At 45.8% G+C, this 14,758-nt stretch overlaps 1 protein-coding gene across 1 annotated transcript; it reads left to right on the top strand.

The window, feature by feature from the left end:
* Positions 1 to 5,773: 5,773 nt before the first annotated feature.
* On the top strand, positions 5,774 to 10,056 carry MYF5 (myogenic factor 5). The gene is made up of 3 exons (XM_078655171.1): positions 5,774 to 6,338; positions 8,215 to 8,290; positions 9,363 to 10,056. Exons 1-3 carry the CDS (start codon positions 5,838 to 5,840, stop codon positions 9,554 to 9,556), a joined length of 771 nt encoding a protein of 256 aa, XP_078511297.1. The 5' UTR covers positions 5,774 to 5,837; the 3' UTR covers positions 9,557 to 10,056.
* The last annotated feature ends 4,702 nt before the right edge of the window (positions 10,057 to 14,758 follow it).

The raw sequence follows: 14,758 nt of genomic DNA, 5'->3' as shown, positions 1-14,758 counted from the left end.
AGCGGCAGGCCTTTGAAGCCTCCCCTGTTGTGGACTAGGCCAGTCTGGGGGAGGGGGTGTGGCACAACGCCCAGGAAGGACTTTGTTTCTGGGACCAGTGAGCAGCAGGCTCTCCTCCCATGGATGCAGAAACCTGTCTGGTGGTGGCAGACTGACTAGAAACGGAGAGGGACCGTACCAAGTTTGTGCCCTTAAGAAAGTCCAGCACCCTTTATGGGGCACCTGTGGACTACAACATGTTGGCTGTAGGGTCATAGGACCATTATATCCCACAAGACCCTATTCCATAATCCTTTTAATATCCCTGCCAGATCCAAGAATAAAGGTAAACCGGGATCTGACAGAGGATTTTTAATCTTTATCCCCCTCTGGCCCAAAAAATATTCAATGCGCTCCTTGAGATATAGTTGAGCCCACCCTGACTTCTAGGCGTCAGGGTGTCCCGATGATGAAGCATGACACCACTAGGGTGTGTGAGGGAATATAAAACAAAAGGATTTGCCTCCTTCCTCACCCTCGGGTGAAGAACTATCCTAGCTTCACGTAGGGACATTCCACCAGTATGTGACTCAGATTTAGTGATTGCCGACATCCGGGTTTCCCGGGTCAACAATCAGGGGAGTACTTTGTGTGTAGTAGACCCGAGGACCTTCTTACCAAGTTTAAGCAGGCGATAACTATCAACAAATCGAAATGTAACAAAATCTCAGCTGCCTTAAAGCATAAATGGAGATGCAGAAGTGATGCAGATGGAGGAGAAAGCTCAAGTGCAGTGATGCACCACCAGAAATACCCCTGTGAAACAACAATTGCCTTGCAAAAAAATTATGCAAATAATAAATATCAAATTATTCATCGCCATATCACTTCCCACCTATCGCATGCATTACAGGCAATTAAATAAAGCATTTAAAATCCATGGAGTTAAAATGTAATGATTTAACTTAGAAGGCCGTGTCTGCCACCTGTCCTGGTTGCCACTTGTCTGGCCTGGGGTTTGCCATACTAAAAACAGAGCAAACTATCACAAAATCTCTGGTCTGAACGGCAGGCCTGCCTGCCACAACCTCATCTTGCTAGCGAACAAACAGGTTACAGAACGAGAGGGCGCAGAACCCATCAGGCGTCAGGCTGCCCAAAAGCCCTGCTCAAACTTTGTTGGCTATTGTGTGCCTTTGGAGACCTCTCCTGTCAAACCACCACACCAGGAGGCTGAGGTAGCAGGGATGCAGGACGGTCATGGTATGGTGCCCTTTGGACAGAAAGCATGAATTTGCAGGTGTGGCTTGCCGTGGGTAGGAGGTGCTTGAGGGTCAAGTCAGACCAAGTGTTCACTTGACCCTCAGCCTGCAAATGTAAACCCACGGCTAGGCCTGCCCCGCAGCCACCTCCGGCCCACACCGGCCTTATAACTGTAATACTGTGGAACTTCGCATTTTATCATTTTTTTTTAAAATGAAGTCCCTGTTACACAAATAACTTAAGTTTCAACACATATGAATATTTTAGAAGACAATGCATAAGACATGACCTGCGAGCAATTGGATTTCCATAACTGGAGTATTAGTAGCGCGTGTTAATCACAGTGCTAATCACCGAAAGGAGGCGGTAGGGGTGTTTATTTAAATTATCATTGTTGTCATAAATATTATGTTGCTGTCATTGTCGTACTACACGTTCTTCGTATAAATATTATTATTACTGCTATTATTGTTAATAGCATCAATCAATCAAGGCATTTATATAGCGCGCTACTCACCCAGAGGGTCTCAAGGCGCTTGGGGGGGGGGGGGGGGGTGGAGGGCGCTACTGCTCGAACAGCCAGGTCTTGAGCTGCTTCCTTAAGGAGAGGTGGTCATTAGTATTACTGTTATTACAGCCATTATTAATACTATTGTTACTCCATTGTGCTGCAACTACTGCTAATAGTAATAGTTCCAATTTCAATATAAAAAGTACAGAAGTCATACATGTTGATAAAGGTGAGAAATACAATCAGGATTTAAACTCATGGGGAATGTTATACTGAAAATTCTGAAATTTGTGTTTTACATGAGGGAAGAGGAGCTCGCGCGCAGTGGAATGTTGATCCCAAAGATACGTGCAGCAATGGAGACTGACTCGAGGGTCACACTGAGGCAGCGGAGGGTTCTTCAAGACAGAACTGCGCATGACAGGAGCATCCACGTGGTCCTGTCCCAGGACCCGTCATGACCCCTGCTGCCCGGCTATCACCCGTCCTCGTGCGCAGGCCAGTGTTTGGGGTATCTGTGTAGAAATAGATGCAAATATCTATGTTCCATGTATATGTGCCATAAGTTTATATATGTGAGGGCGTACATTCATATATGTGAGGATGTACATTTATATATGTGAGGGCGTTCATGTATATATGTGAGGGCGGTCATTTATATATGTGAGGGCGTACATTCATATATTTGAGGACGTACATTTATATATGTGAGGGCGTTCATTTATACATGTGAGGGCGTACATTCATATATGTGAGGGCGTACATTTATATCAGTCATGCATACTACAGAAACCTGACTAGAAGAAGAGGGTACGTGGTAAGGCAAGCAAGGCCCTTCCCATCTTAGCCTTTGGTATAAATGCAGCCAGACCCTGCGTGTTGCCTACACCACCACTGTGCCTGACCTCCGCATAGGAAGCTTGTTCAGTCTCCACGTTCCTTCCTGTAGGCTGCGCCACCCTTCTCCACCACATGACTTTACCTTAAGAGTGAGTACTCGTATTCTCCAGTCTAGCCACTCTCTCGTCCTTCCGCACTCTGAACTATCCTACCAACTTTTGCACCCGTACAGCTCCGCACTTCGGCTCTGATTGGCTATACATATAGCGCGCTGGGTGCGCTTGGGCACGTGTGTGTCCAGTCGAGGCACACCTGCCGGGGGCGGCAGCTCTTGCCTGAAGCCCGGCAGTGGGCACAGCCCGCAGGTCAAGGTCTGGGGAAAGCAAAGCTGTCTACCCAGCACAGCCGTCTGTGCCTCGACATGTCCCTGCTGGTGCTCTTATAATAACCGGAAGTCACACAGGAACAGCAATTCTACAATCGCCATTAGCGTGAGATGTGAAGTTCGCATCCAATCACTCTCTAACATCACACATCCGCACACAGAATATTACCTGCCCTGTGGTTTTCAGTTAAAAGTGTGATCTACTTACACAATCACTCACTAAATGCGTCATAACGCCTCAACCAAAGAAATACTCGGGTAATCTATGGCGACGCAGCGGTAATCGACATGGGTGTGTGTGGGGGAGGGGGGGAGGGGGGAGGTTCGGGGATAGATCTGAACTTTTGGAAAAAGTGTTCGCTCGCTATATATCGTTTTACCACGATTTAAGGTATTCCACTTTTTAGTTTTTTTCACGAAGACGCGTGGGAATCCAAAAATCGTAATTTCTTGGACAACTTTCTTTTTTAAATGCTTAATCCCGTTTTGCTACATTTTGCAATAACAAAACTAATATACATTACAGGCTGGACGTTTTTGTAAAATATAAACTATACTACAACTAAGTATTTTCTTAATTTTGATGCAAAAATGTATTACGCTTTATTTTTTCTTTCTACATGTGGCATTCTGATTTACTTTTCTACAAATAAAAATTTAACATGTTTTCAAAATATAATATGAGAACAATGTTAACTCTACAACCGTTTTAAGCCCCCAATTTAAGACCAAGTAGAGCCCAGAAACATGTCTTTTAATTATCCACAGCGAGCCTGCAGAACAGCTGCATTAAGTAACTGTAATGGATAGAATGTTCAATGTGTAGCGTATTGTTTTCTGGTGTACAGTATCTAATTTCCTCAGATTTTGGGAGAGGGCTGGCAGCAGAGAGAGCTGAACGTAAAAGCCTAGCGCCCTCCCTTTTACAAATGTATAAAAAATAATGCGTTTGAAAGTGATGAAATGAGGTCGCTCTTGATGTTTGTTAAAAAGAGCACTAAAAGCATTTTAATGCAAATATAAAAAAAATCTATGCATTGGTCAGGGAGGGCCAGAGACCCAGCCACAGAGCTTAGAGACACATTTTCGTTAATTAACCTTTTAGACCCCCTCTGCCATTTCCTCCGCGAAGGGTGGAATCAAACGGACGTTTGAAAGGTTTGCTGCACCTTGGCGAGGGGCCGTTAATGGCTTCATTCGCACTTCAGCGAGCCCCCTGAGCAGGCCCGTGATCTGCGGCAGGTTTCGAGGAGGGGCTTTGTCGCCGACCTGTGTGAAGTTCTGCACGGCTCCGAGGGGGCTGGAAACTTTACACGTCCAGGAGGAACTTGCGACCGGCAGCTGGGACGCATCTGTAACGGTGCGAGGCCCGACTCTGAGCAGGGCTCACTCAGCCAGTGCGCCCTGGGACGGCTCAGCTCACAGGAGGTGTGGGCCATGCTGGCAAGGGGGGCTCCGTCCCGAGTAAAGCACACTGCACCACAGCACGGCAGCCTTCAAGGGGGAGCTGCCCCTCTCGAGATCATAATGCCCCCCTCTTCTGGAAGCACACACAATGCTAGTTTTCAAATAAATATTAAAAGCGGCAGTATTATTAATATTCCATTTCCTTTGGATTCCGCCTACTAATGAAGGGGGATGAGGGGGGGGGCATATTCTTTTTCCCCGTACCCTCATAACATACTCCTCACGCAATAATATTTCACCGAGCGCGTTACTTCGCTCTTCTGCCTTTTATACGCACTGTCTATAACAGGTGTCATTAGTATCATTTGTAACGGTACTCAGAGAAGGATGAAAGGCTGAGTCAGCCTTGCTGGTGTTGAAACTCGTTACTCACTGGACTGTTCCGCTGGTGTGTTTTGCGCCATTGCAAGTCACCAGGGGGCCTTATTTATGAAGGCCTTGCGCCGCCGGTGCGTCACTTTTAAAATGGGAAAAAGTGACGCACCGGTAGCGCAAGGCGTTCATAAATAAGGCACCAAGTGCATTCAATTATTTATTTTTAGTCCGCAAAACAACGTCCTCGCGGGACTCCCAGATAATGCGCATTACTTACTCTAGATGGGCGATGCTGTGCACATAACGCAAACCTAGAGGTTGGTTGTGCCCTGATCTTAATATCCATGTGCATAATGTCAGGGAACCACTCAAAAGCACAGATAAGTTTTCCATTCTGCTCGTCATGTTTGATTTCAGGTTAAAGAAAATGGAACACGATCTGAAGCAAAACACTTGAGCTACCAGGCTATTAGTTAGGAACCCCCAAGAGGCTATGCGTAAGGCAGAGATTGGGTACTTTTTTTAGAAATCAACTTGCTTAGTTGGGTTTAGCATTATTTAAGGATGATGAATTTAATAACTACCCCAAAAAAATGAAAATTGATGGCCTAGAATAAGGGGCTCAAAACGTCCCTTTCTTCATTCGTGTAATACTAAAACATTCATCTCTCTCGATTTTTTTGCATAAAAGCTAAAACGGCTGAACAATTGCAGAAAAAACCCGTTGTCAAAGTTCACAAATGCGAGAAGTGTAAGTTTACCGGAGTACATGATGGTTCTGCTGCAAAGAGGCTTAATGTGTGTAATGAAACCATCAGAGAGTGGAGAAGAGCAGTAAATTCCGAATAATCCCAGGGGGCTAGCAAGGCGGGGGTTTGGTCAGAGAGCCCACAGAGGGGGTTGCGGTGAGATATGCTAATGGCGGGTGGCCACCCTGGACCGGCCTCCGCTCGCATGATATATAAGCAGCCCTGGCCCCGGTGCTGCCACACTCCGACCCGGGTTCAGCCACCTCTGCGGACTCTGCCTGCCCTGGGACCCCCCTGACCGAGCTCGAGCCGCAGCCCCGCGCCCAGCATGGATCTCGTGGACAGCTGCCAGTTCTCGCCCTCCGAGTTCTTCTACGACAGCTCCAGCATGCCGTCCCCGGACGAGGACTTCGTGGAGGACTTCGACAGCCGCCTGGGCCGCTTCCGGGTGCATGCGGACGAGCTGGCGGGCTCCGACGAGGAGGAGCACGTGCGGGCGCCCAGCGGGCACCACCAGGCCGGCCACTGCCTGCTCTGGGCCTGCAAGGCCTGCAAGCGCAAGTCCTCCACCATGGACCGGCGGAAGGCGGCCACCATGCGCGAGCGGCGGCGCCTCAAGAAGGTCAACAGCGCCTTCGAGACCCTCAAGCGCTGCACCACGGCCAACCCCAACCAGCGGCTGCCCAAGGTGGAGATCCTGCGCAACGCCATCAGCTACATCGAGAGCCTGCAGGACCTGCTGCGGGAGCAGGTGGAGAGCTACTACACCCTGCCCGGCCAGAGGTGCTCCGAGCCCGGCAGCCCCCTGTCCAGCTGCTCGGACGGCATGGTAAGCAGGGTCTACCCGTAGCTGTGTGCCCAGGGAGTGCAGAGTGCCGCGTGGGTCTGACTGGGAGCTATATTCCCTAAAGTGCTTTCCTTGGCTAGTTTAGTTGTGAGCCTAGAAGTCATTTGAGGCCTCTATGCGAGATAGCACCTTGTGAGAATGTGTAGCATAGCCTAAATGCATAGCACAACACAGACTAGCATGCTGTCATTGGCATTTGTATAGCGAATAACCTTCACCATCACATCACGGTACAAAAGACTGGCCTACATGAAACCACTTTTCTGAGCTGTAGTACACAAACTATACATTACAGGGAACAATCGGACAGTAAAATGTACATTTGGTGAACTACCAGGCGCTAGAAGAGTGCTGACAAGAAACCTGTGTTCTAACTTGTTATGGCCCTTTGCATCTCTGTTGCAGGTCTTTCTCTTAACATGTACTTTGTCACAAGAAAGTATAGTGGTTTAGAATGGCCTTACTTACCTTTCATTATTAGCATAACATTTGGAGATAGAATGGTGTAGAGAGAACTTCTGACATTTCTCTGGCATTCGTAACCCAGACAGTGTGGGCCAGAGCCCATCAATGCAGGGTCCTTCTTGTAACATGCCTGGGGCTATTAACACTTATTCTGACCTTTAACATCTTCCCACAAGAATCCTTCCCTTTAGGCCCACCAGCCCCTGTTTATCATGTGGGGGACTTGGCAGAGAGAGACACCAGTAATGGTTACTACGTCCCCCTGATTTATATTCCTGAATGAATGTGTGTGTGTATGTATGTGTGTGTGCATATACACACACACTTATACACACACATATATACACACACACACACACACACACACACACACACACACACACACACACACACACACACACACACACACACACACACACACACACACACACACACACACACATATATATATATATATATATATATATATATATATATATATATATATATATATATATATATATATATATAAATTCAGTGACTGATTCTAGATACATCCATGACAAGGCTCAGACATCCAGGCCCTGGGAATCTCGTGCTGGACTGAGTGATGCGATAAACTGAGTATCTCGCCTCCCCCCCCCCACACACACACACACAAGCATGAACAAAATGAACACTTTAACACGTGTTCTTAGACTCCTATTCACGCACCCAGACGCAGGAGTGTCGTTGGTTAACACGTGCCTCCGAGTAACTCTTTGATGACCGTGGCCCTGTGTCTTGGCTGTGTGTTCATTGATAAGTGGGAGGGAATCCTTTCAAGCCAGTGCGGGACAGATGTCCGGGGACGTTGCAAGTGATGGGAGTGTGTTTATTTGTGTGCTCGGGGAGTTGGGGTGTCACCTCTCTCCAATACATTCAATCCAAAATACAAACGGCGCTGACACTCGGTCCCTTGGGGTCGAGCCGTTTGTGGGCCGTGTTGTTATAGGGCCTACAAAGCAGTGGACACGTTCCCCAGCACGCAGATAGGTGCCGCGCCCCCACCGGCCGCCGATACCCAGGGTCTGTCGGGCTTTGAGTGTAAAATGCGTCCTGGGAAAGTGTTCTCTGCCTGCTGTGGTTTCACCCTGCACCAATCCATTCGCCATGCTTAATGCGGCGCACATTGCGCCGGGTCCCACAGTGGGCCGCATATTTCAAGTCGCCCCGCCAGTAACTCTACCCAGGGTTTACCGGCGGGGTGGAGGGGAGGGGAGGGGCGCAGCGGAAGGCCAGGGTGATTAAATATGATAATACTTCAGAAATGTTGCATCGTTAATTGTTTCACGCTGTTTGGTACTTGCTGCTATTTGGGACTGGCCTGTACTGAGCATTGAGCGTGTTTTTAAATCATTGTTTTCTTTTGCAGGCGGAGTGTAACAGCCCTGCGTGGTCCAGACGCAACGGCAGCTTCGACAGCGCCTACTGCTCGGACATCTCGACCAGTGAGTATGGAGCGTCCTGTCGAACCTATCGCGATATCATCACTAGGGACAGGCAGGTGGCAGGTCTCCTCACCAAATACTCGCAGGGACCGGGTTAACAGGTGTCAATAATGCGCTCAAAACAGAATAAGGACCAGACAGAGTGGCGGCCTGGTACAGACACCGGGCCTTGAGAGGGGGGGCTGGGTGAGGGGACGGGGGACGCTGTTGAACCACAGTACGAGAACCACTGGGCATGCATTGACTGTTAGAAAAGTCCTGCTCATTTTAAAATTAGGACGATGGGGACTGGATACTGGATAACAGGATGTCACGGGTGAAAGGTATGGAGTGCTGGGGATTGTAGATAGATGTGTGCCTTGCTGCTAAGCACCTTTGAAGTGAAACAGTACACAATAATGCTATTCATTTTACAGTAGCCGCAGAGGTAGTAGTGCCGTTATCATTGTGACCATCGCCGCTGAAGCATTTATTTGTGAGGCCCTAAAATCCATCCGTGAAGGAGTTTATTCACCCCCACTCAGGGCCCAGAGTGACACTGGTTAAACTCTGAGATGCGCACCAGTCATAACTAGGGCAACAGAGCTCATAGTTTAGGAGTGTTTACGTCACAGTGGCCCTCTGACGCACGCCGGGTCCGTGCACGTGCACAGGATACACATTGACTACGAGTGATGGACAAGGTGTAGTGGCCGCTGCAGTGAAGGGGCGTTGAGGTGCTTTGGAAGGATGAAGCCCTGAGGCAGGCTGGGTGCACAGGTCTCTCCTGAAGGACGCTATGGGCCCTCTGATAACACCTGAGGCACGCAGAAGGCATGGGCTGGGCCTGGAGGTGGAGTCTGTCAGACCTCTTCTCCAGAGCACCCCAGATTTCAAGAGAAATAACTTATACGGTGGCAATAACATGCTTACATGCATGCACTATGTTCTAATACCTCCATCATCCCTAGGAGGTGAATATAAGGATTGCCATGTATTATTATAGCCCTTGTAATCTCTATGTACGTTTAAGAGCTGCGTTTAACATGTTTTTGCCACATTAACGAGTCCTTTCTTTTTCCTTATCCTTTAGTGTACCCAACTGGCAAACTCAGCACTCTGTCCAGCCTGGACTGCCTGTCCAGCATCGTGGACCGGATCTCGTCGACGGAGCAGCCGGCCCTCCCCCAGCAGGACAGCCTCTCCCTCTCCCCTTCAGCCAGCCTGGAGTCCCAGCTCGGGACCCCGGGCACGCCGGACGCGCTGCCCATCTACCACGTGCTGTGAGAGCCGCCACCGCGGTGGGACCGGGGCTCGGCCCGCAGACTGTGACTTTAGGGCCTCGGGCCCGACCGGAACTTCTATTCCATGTATATACTCGAAACCATCACCCTGTATTTAAGTTATGCTTCCGGTTCTCGAGGAGCTTTATTTAATTGAAAACGACCACGGTTTATTCCATTGACTTATTTTTTATATATTAATAATATAAAGTTATTTTTGGACTTATAAAAAACAATACTGCATGAAACAAAAACGTCTCCAAGAGCCGCTTTCTGCAATTCCCGTTTATTTAATCTATTATCACAACGTTTTGCTTCCTTTGCTTTCTTAAAAAAAATATTGAATTAAAGGAAAATCATTTGTTAGTGAGTTAAGCGTGTGTGTATGTGTGTGAAATGTGCTAATGTATGTCACGACATGTCGCGCCCTTTATGTGCTAATTTACGCAAGTCATTTGGTTGACACATACAAAATAAAATGAAAGTGTTTTGCACAATGTTAAATATGGTCATGTATTTCTCGCTGTATTTATAAATATCCATTATTTTTATGTGCGTTTAATGGTGGTGTTTAGGGGTTTCTTCATGTTCGTGATTATACCAGACAAGGGACATGGCCAATATCACACAATTTGGTCAAGAGGGGACGCCGTGATTAATATATAGAGTCCTTGCTGTGCACCTGACAGCAATTAGACCATAGACCATATACCATTTCGACTGAAAATATATTTATTAAGAAAATGAAATATTTTCTATCCAAAACAAATATTTTGATAAAGTCAGTATCTAGTATAAAACCCGGATGTATTGCTGTCATTAGAGACCACCTGTTTCCTTACAGCAACGGCCGAGGGACAATCTACAGCTGTGAATTACCACTTCACGGGTTACATGCAGAATTCAACTGCAACCTTTTGACTTACAATGACACTTTCACATTTTTATTTAACATTCGACCATCATTTTTTAGCCGAAAAAAACAAAAACAAAGTAATCAGCACTTCTTCCTGATTACATTTTATGGACCTTACAATTAGTTCGAAGCAACAGAAACACACACACGTATTTTCTTTCCAGCACCCTTGATCTGACATGGGAAGAAGGCACAGCTCTAGATTAACCCAATCGCTGATATTGGATGAAATACGTTTACTATATGGAACCCGCAAACAAGCTCGGCGGGCTACTCGCTTATTGCTGAGATCTATGCCTTGTTTGTAAATGCACGGTTCGACTCTGCCCTACCCCTGTCATCTCTCTACCACTGATACAGCGCGGCTTCAGCACGTCACGTTGATTTGGGGTGCAGAAACAAAGGTATTTACCACAATGTGCCTTTGGTCAATTGTGCAGAAATCCATCTCTATCTCTCATTTAAATTGCATAAAGTCCAAGTCCAGTGCGTATGTAGAAAATACAATATTATTTGAATATAAGTAAAATAACAGCAGGATGTGGACCTTGCTGATATAAACCACCTTACTTTAATTCATTAGTAGTGTGCTGTGCTAAGATGTCACCTGAGACCATGACGTGAAGAGCTGAGAAAGAGGGGCATGGCCTGTGTTTGCCACCCACTTCCCCGCACGCGCACAATGGTAGCGTGGCCTTCTGCCTCTGACTTCCGGCTGCCCCCTGTCTGCTCGGTGCCAGCTGAACGCCTACAGTATCTTCCAGAATCGAAGCACTCATTCGCATAAAAACCAATAATCAAATTATAAGGAATAAAAACAGCCTCAGCAATCAGCCTCGAAAAATGTACTTTTTACATTTATTTGTTACTTTTAGACAACTATAATTGGTATTTTAGACGCACCTGTTTTTGAACACTGGTTGCAAAATAGATACATATATCGAAGTGTATCAATTAAAAACGTAAACATTAGAATTACATTAAAACAAAAAAAAGTTGTTTTTCAAAGTAAATTAGGCCTTACAATTAACCTATGTATCGAAAATGTACTAAAGCAACTTTCAAAAGAACTGTGGATACAGCGCCCATTGTGCACATTAACTGGGCCGGTATGTTCTCTGTGCATGGTTTTAAGGGACTCTAGGAGAAAACATAGAATTGTAATTCAGCAATCTCAGTGTGCAAATAATGCCATTAAATATTTGTCTCTTTGGCACATTTTACAATAGTTTAACAAGTCGTGCTATAGAGTTCAAGAGGTTGCTCAGACTTGCGCTGAGAACAGGTTTGGTAAAGATGGTTCAGAACCAGCAGTGTGACGGAGAACCGTGGGCAGCAGGGTCCGTGCTGAGGAAAAATAGTTCCCCGAGTCGCAGAGCAGTGAATTTCCCATACATAGCCAATGGAAACACTATACATTTTTGAAAACGTAAGGTTTCATTTAATACATATTTAACGGCAAAGCATCAATGCATATCACATCCATGCAAAACCCCACCAATCACATTTTCTGTGCGCATATTTGTAAGACCATGCAGCAGCTAATGAATTTGTGCAGTGTTTGTTCCCTCTCTGAGGCCCTCTTGACCCATGGAGTCATCTGCAGCTTGGAGGAATGGTTTGGGCCCTCCACCACCACGCTCCGCAGCCGAGACGTACCCTCCTAGTTCTATGCACCAACGGGCAGTGCCAATGGCACCAGTGTCAGAGAGGTGTGGTGGACTAACCTATCTCAAAACCCCAAACCCCAAAAGATATAGCCAACAACTCCTGGCATGGATTTTGGAATATTTTCGTGATGAAAAAATGGGTCTAGGATGAGGTTTTAACCATGAAAATTCTTTCCAGTAAGGAAATACAAAAAGACAACGCGACATTTCATTTACTGCTTGACAAAAATCTCACATTGCATATTCATATCTCAATAACTGAATTAACACATACTCTAACAATAACCTCACAGCAACTTGAAATAAAATAGAATAAATAAAAAATGGGGTTAAAATGGGCAGCAGAGGTCTGAGGAGGTGACAGGAGGACAAAGGGGGCCATCCTTTATTGCCCAGGGGAAACAACATATATAGCGTGGCGTGAACCACACACTGCTATTACATTATAGGCCATAGAACAAATGTGTCTTTACCATTCATTCCTATACAATACACATGCTTACAATGAGATGCCTTAGGTAAATCAGTGTTGGACTTTAAAGTCAACGCTTTCCCTGCTGTTGCGCAGACTGGAGTTGGAATAGTAAATTATAGGACTCCAAAGTCCAGTGCTTTCCCTAATGCATGTTGTTGTAACGATATGCATGGTAAAGGAGTGCATAGTGAAGACATATTCATTGTAAAGACTTCAGACTAACGGCATGCATGGTAAAGGCATGCATTGTTCTGACATACAACCTTGCCCAGGGCTTATATAGCCCTCCCCGCAGCCAGCCCAAACTCAAGATCTCCATGTGTGTGACAAAAACGGCCAATGAAGCACGGGAAGTGATGTCACAACCCCACCTCGAGCATTGCAGCCCGGGAAAGCAGTGGCCCGGCTCCAGGCCTAAGCTGCCTAATGTAAAGCTGCTTCCTATTTGGAGAGCACAATTCCCAGCGACAACAAATGAAACCTAATGAACACAACAAAATTACAGAAATGGAATCAGCACTAATTTAACAACATAATAACTAATCTATGAGAAGGAATGTTGTATAAACCACAATATCTACAAGAACCATAAATCAAAGTAGTACATTTGATTATCTTGAATTCTTTCCTAAACTAGCTCTCCCACCTTAGGGTGCCATCTATCAGCAGCTTTTGTTACTTTATCTTCTGTGGTGGCAGAGTCAGAGTTCTTCACGTTCTTCATGTTTCTTAAACAGTGGGTTACAGATTGAACCTGTAAAGAGCATCAAGTGTTTTCAATTCTGCCACCTGTCAAGGGAAATCAAGATCAGACACATACATTAGTACTCTGAAGAATAATCTACATGGGGTTAGACCACCTAATACTCCTCTAGGCGAATTAGTTAATGACCTTTGAACCCCATAAAGGCTATGTAGCCAGGTGATTCCTTTATCCTAAACCCTAGTGGTAAAGGCTTGTTTAAGCATAGCATTAGCTTGTTCCACTACACCATTCAATTCTGGGTGCAAAGGGTGTGAATATAGTGTCATACTCTTAGAGAAGATGTATCCTCCATGAACACAACAGGAGCAAACAGAGGACCATTGTCTGAAAGAAATGTATGAACTACTCCCATTGCTACTAGGCACTGTAAACCCAAATGAATCTAGAACATGAATATATTGCAACCAATGTATATTTATATTGATTAACACTATATTTTTGTCTCACCTTCTGCTTCTTCTTAGTCTCCAGTGCAGCTTTCTCCCTACCATTGTCCTCCATTTTTGCTTTGAGGTGTAGGTTTACAGCCTGAGACCATAAGAGGTCATGGTTCACAGAGGTGTAAACTTATGAAATAATCTTTGGAGGTTCCAAGTCAGTCTTGAATGGGAACCGCTGCCAACCATTGGTTTACTGCCAGGGTTGTGGCTTATCCTCAAAAGTTACTCAAAACTGTAGAGGCAACTGTCTCAAAATTACCCATCAATTGCATTTTTAAATCCAGAGCAAATGCTACATAACACCGCTAATCATTGAGCGCCAAGCATAGTGGTGCAAATATTGTTCCACAAATAGTACACTGCTCTATAGGTGGTACCATACCAAGTGGAAAACAAATAGCTAACATATTATTTCCTTCTCAGAGTTTTGTGTGAGAATATATTTTTCCAAGCCATCTAAAATAGAATCTTGTCTCATTTTGTTGGTGTTTTGCCCGTAATGGCACTAACAGTCTGTGGACTAATTGCCTGCTCCGCAGGAGGAGCTTGTTGAGCAAGGCTCTGAGGACATGCAAAACATACTGTAGAAGGTGCCTATAAATGAGCACGCTCTAGTTTAGTATCTTACTTCTTCTTACGTGAGGATATGCTATATACCTGGTTAACAGAGCCCATGTAGCCCCTTCATTACAAATTTGATGGATAAAAAGGCCAGATCTGGCGGCCATTCATTTTCTCATTTGGCAGCAGCCTAATGGAACCTTTAACCCATAGATCTTCTTTGCCTTACCGATAACCACCTCTGGTTCAGAAAAAAATGAACACATTGCTTTTTAGAGTTTACTTTTAATGGATCCGTCACAAAAAATTACCACAGTGCCTCAGTCAGAAAGTAGTGAAATCATCCAGGCCTACCACTACCCAAGAGAAGCTGCAAAA

The sequence above is a fragment of the Lissotriton helveticus genome, chromosome 1_1 (genome assembly GCF_964261635.1).
Source record: "Lissotriton helveticus chromosome 1_1, aLisHel1.1, whole genome shotgun sequence".
Classification (NCBI taxonomy): Eukaryota; Metazoa; Chordata; class Amphibia; order Caudata; family Salamandridae; genus Lissotriton; species Lissotriton helveticus.
The sequence above is the reverse complement of the archived record's forward strand: the minus strand, read 5'-3'. Positions and strand labels throughout refer to the sequence as shown.